This window comes from Penaeus monodon, chromosome 30 (genome assembly GCF_015228065.2).
Source record: "Penaeus monodon isolate SGIC_2016 chromosome 30, NSTDA_Pmon_1, whole genome shotgun sequence".
NCBI lineage: Eukaryota > Metazoa > Arthropoda > Malacostraca > Decapoda > Penaeidae > Penaeus > Penaeus monodon.
The window spans coordinates 26,443,786-26,444,163 of record NC_051415.1 but is presented as its reverse complement, the minus strand read 5'-3'; the positions used below and the strand labels follow the sequence as shown (position 1 = coordinate 26,444,163).

Here is a 378-nt window from a genome sequence, read left to right as displayed (position 1 = left end):
TGGGGATTTTGGATTAAACTAACACAAAGTAAATTTCTCACCTCTCCGATATGGCTCAATAAGAACATCTGCGCCTTTGCATAATTTCTTGACGAGCCCTATTCCTTCAGGTTTCTTCAAGTCAACAGCAAGAGAGCGCTTTCCTCTGCATAACCTGTCCATATCTGGTGATTTGGGCTGCAAAAAATAGAGTTAAAAGGGGCTTTTGGGCAAAATTATGTTTAATCTTGAAAAGGGGTTTAGACTTGATAAAATTTTAAGGGCTATATTAATTATTTTGTTCTGTATGTCATTGCATTGTTTTGATTACTGAAATTGTAATGAGACTGTAATTCATAATTATCCAAAAAATCTGCATAGACAAATACAGTATAGGTT

General features: G+C 34.7%; 1 protein-coding gene across 1 annotated transcript in view; it reads right to left on the bottom strand.

The window, feature by feature from the left end:
• LOC119592668 (alpha-methylacyl-CoA racemase-like) overlaps positions 1-378 on the bottom strand; it is a gene marked incomplete at its 5' end in the record, with an annotated part of 8,513 nt that overhangs the window by 7,729 nt on the left and 406 nt on the right. The window contains 1 exon segment of the mRNA XM_037941581.1: positions 42-177. Coding sequence (XP_037797509.1) covers positions 42-177 — 136 coding nt within the window.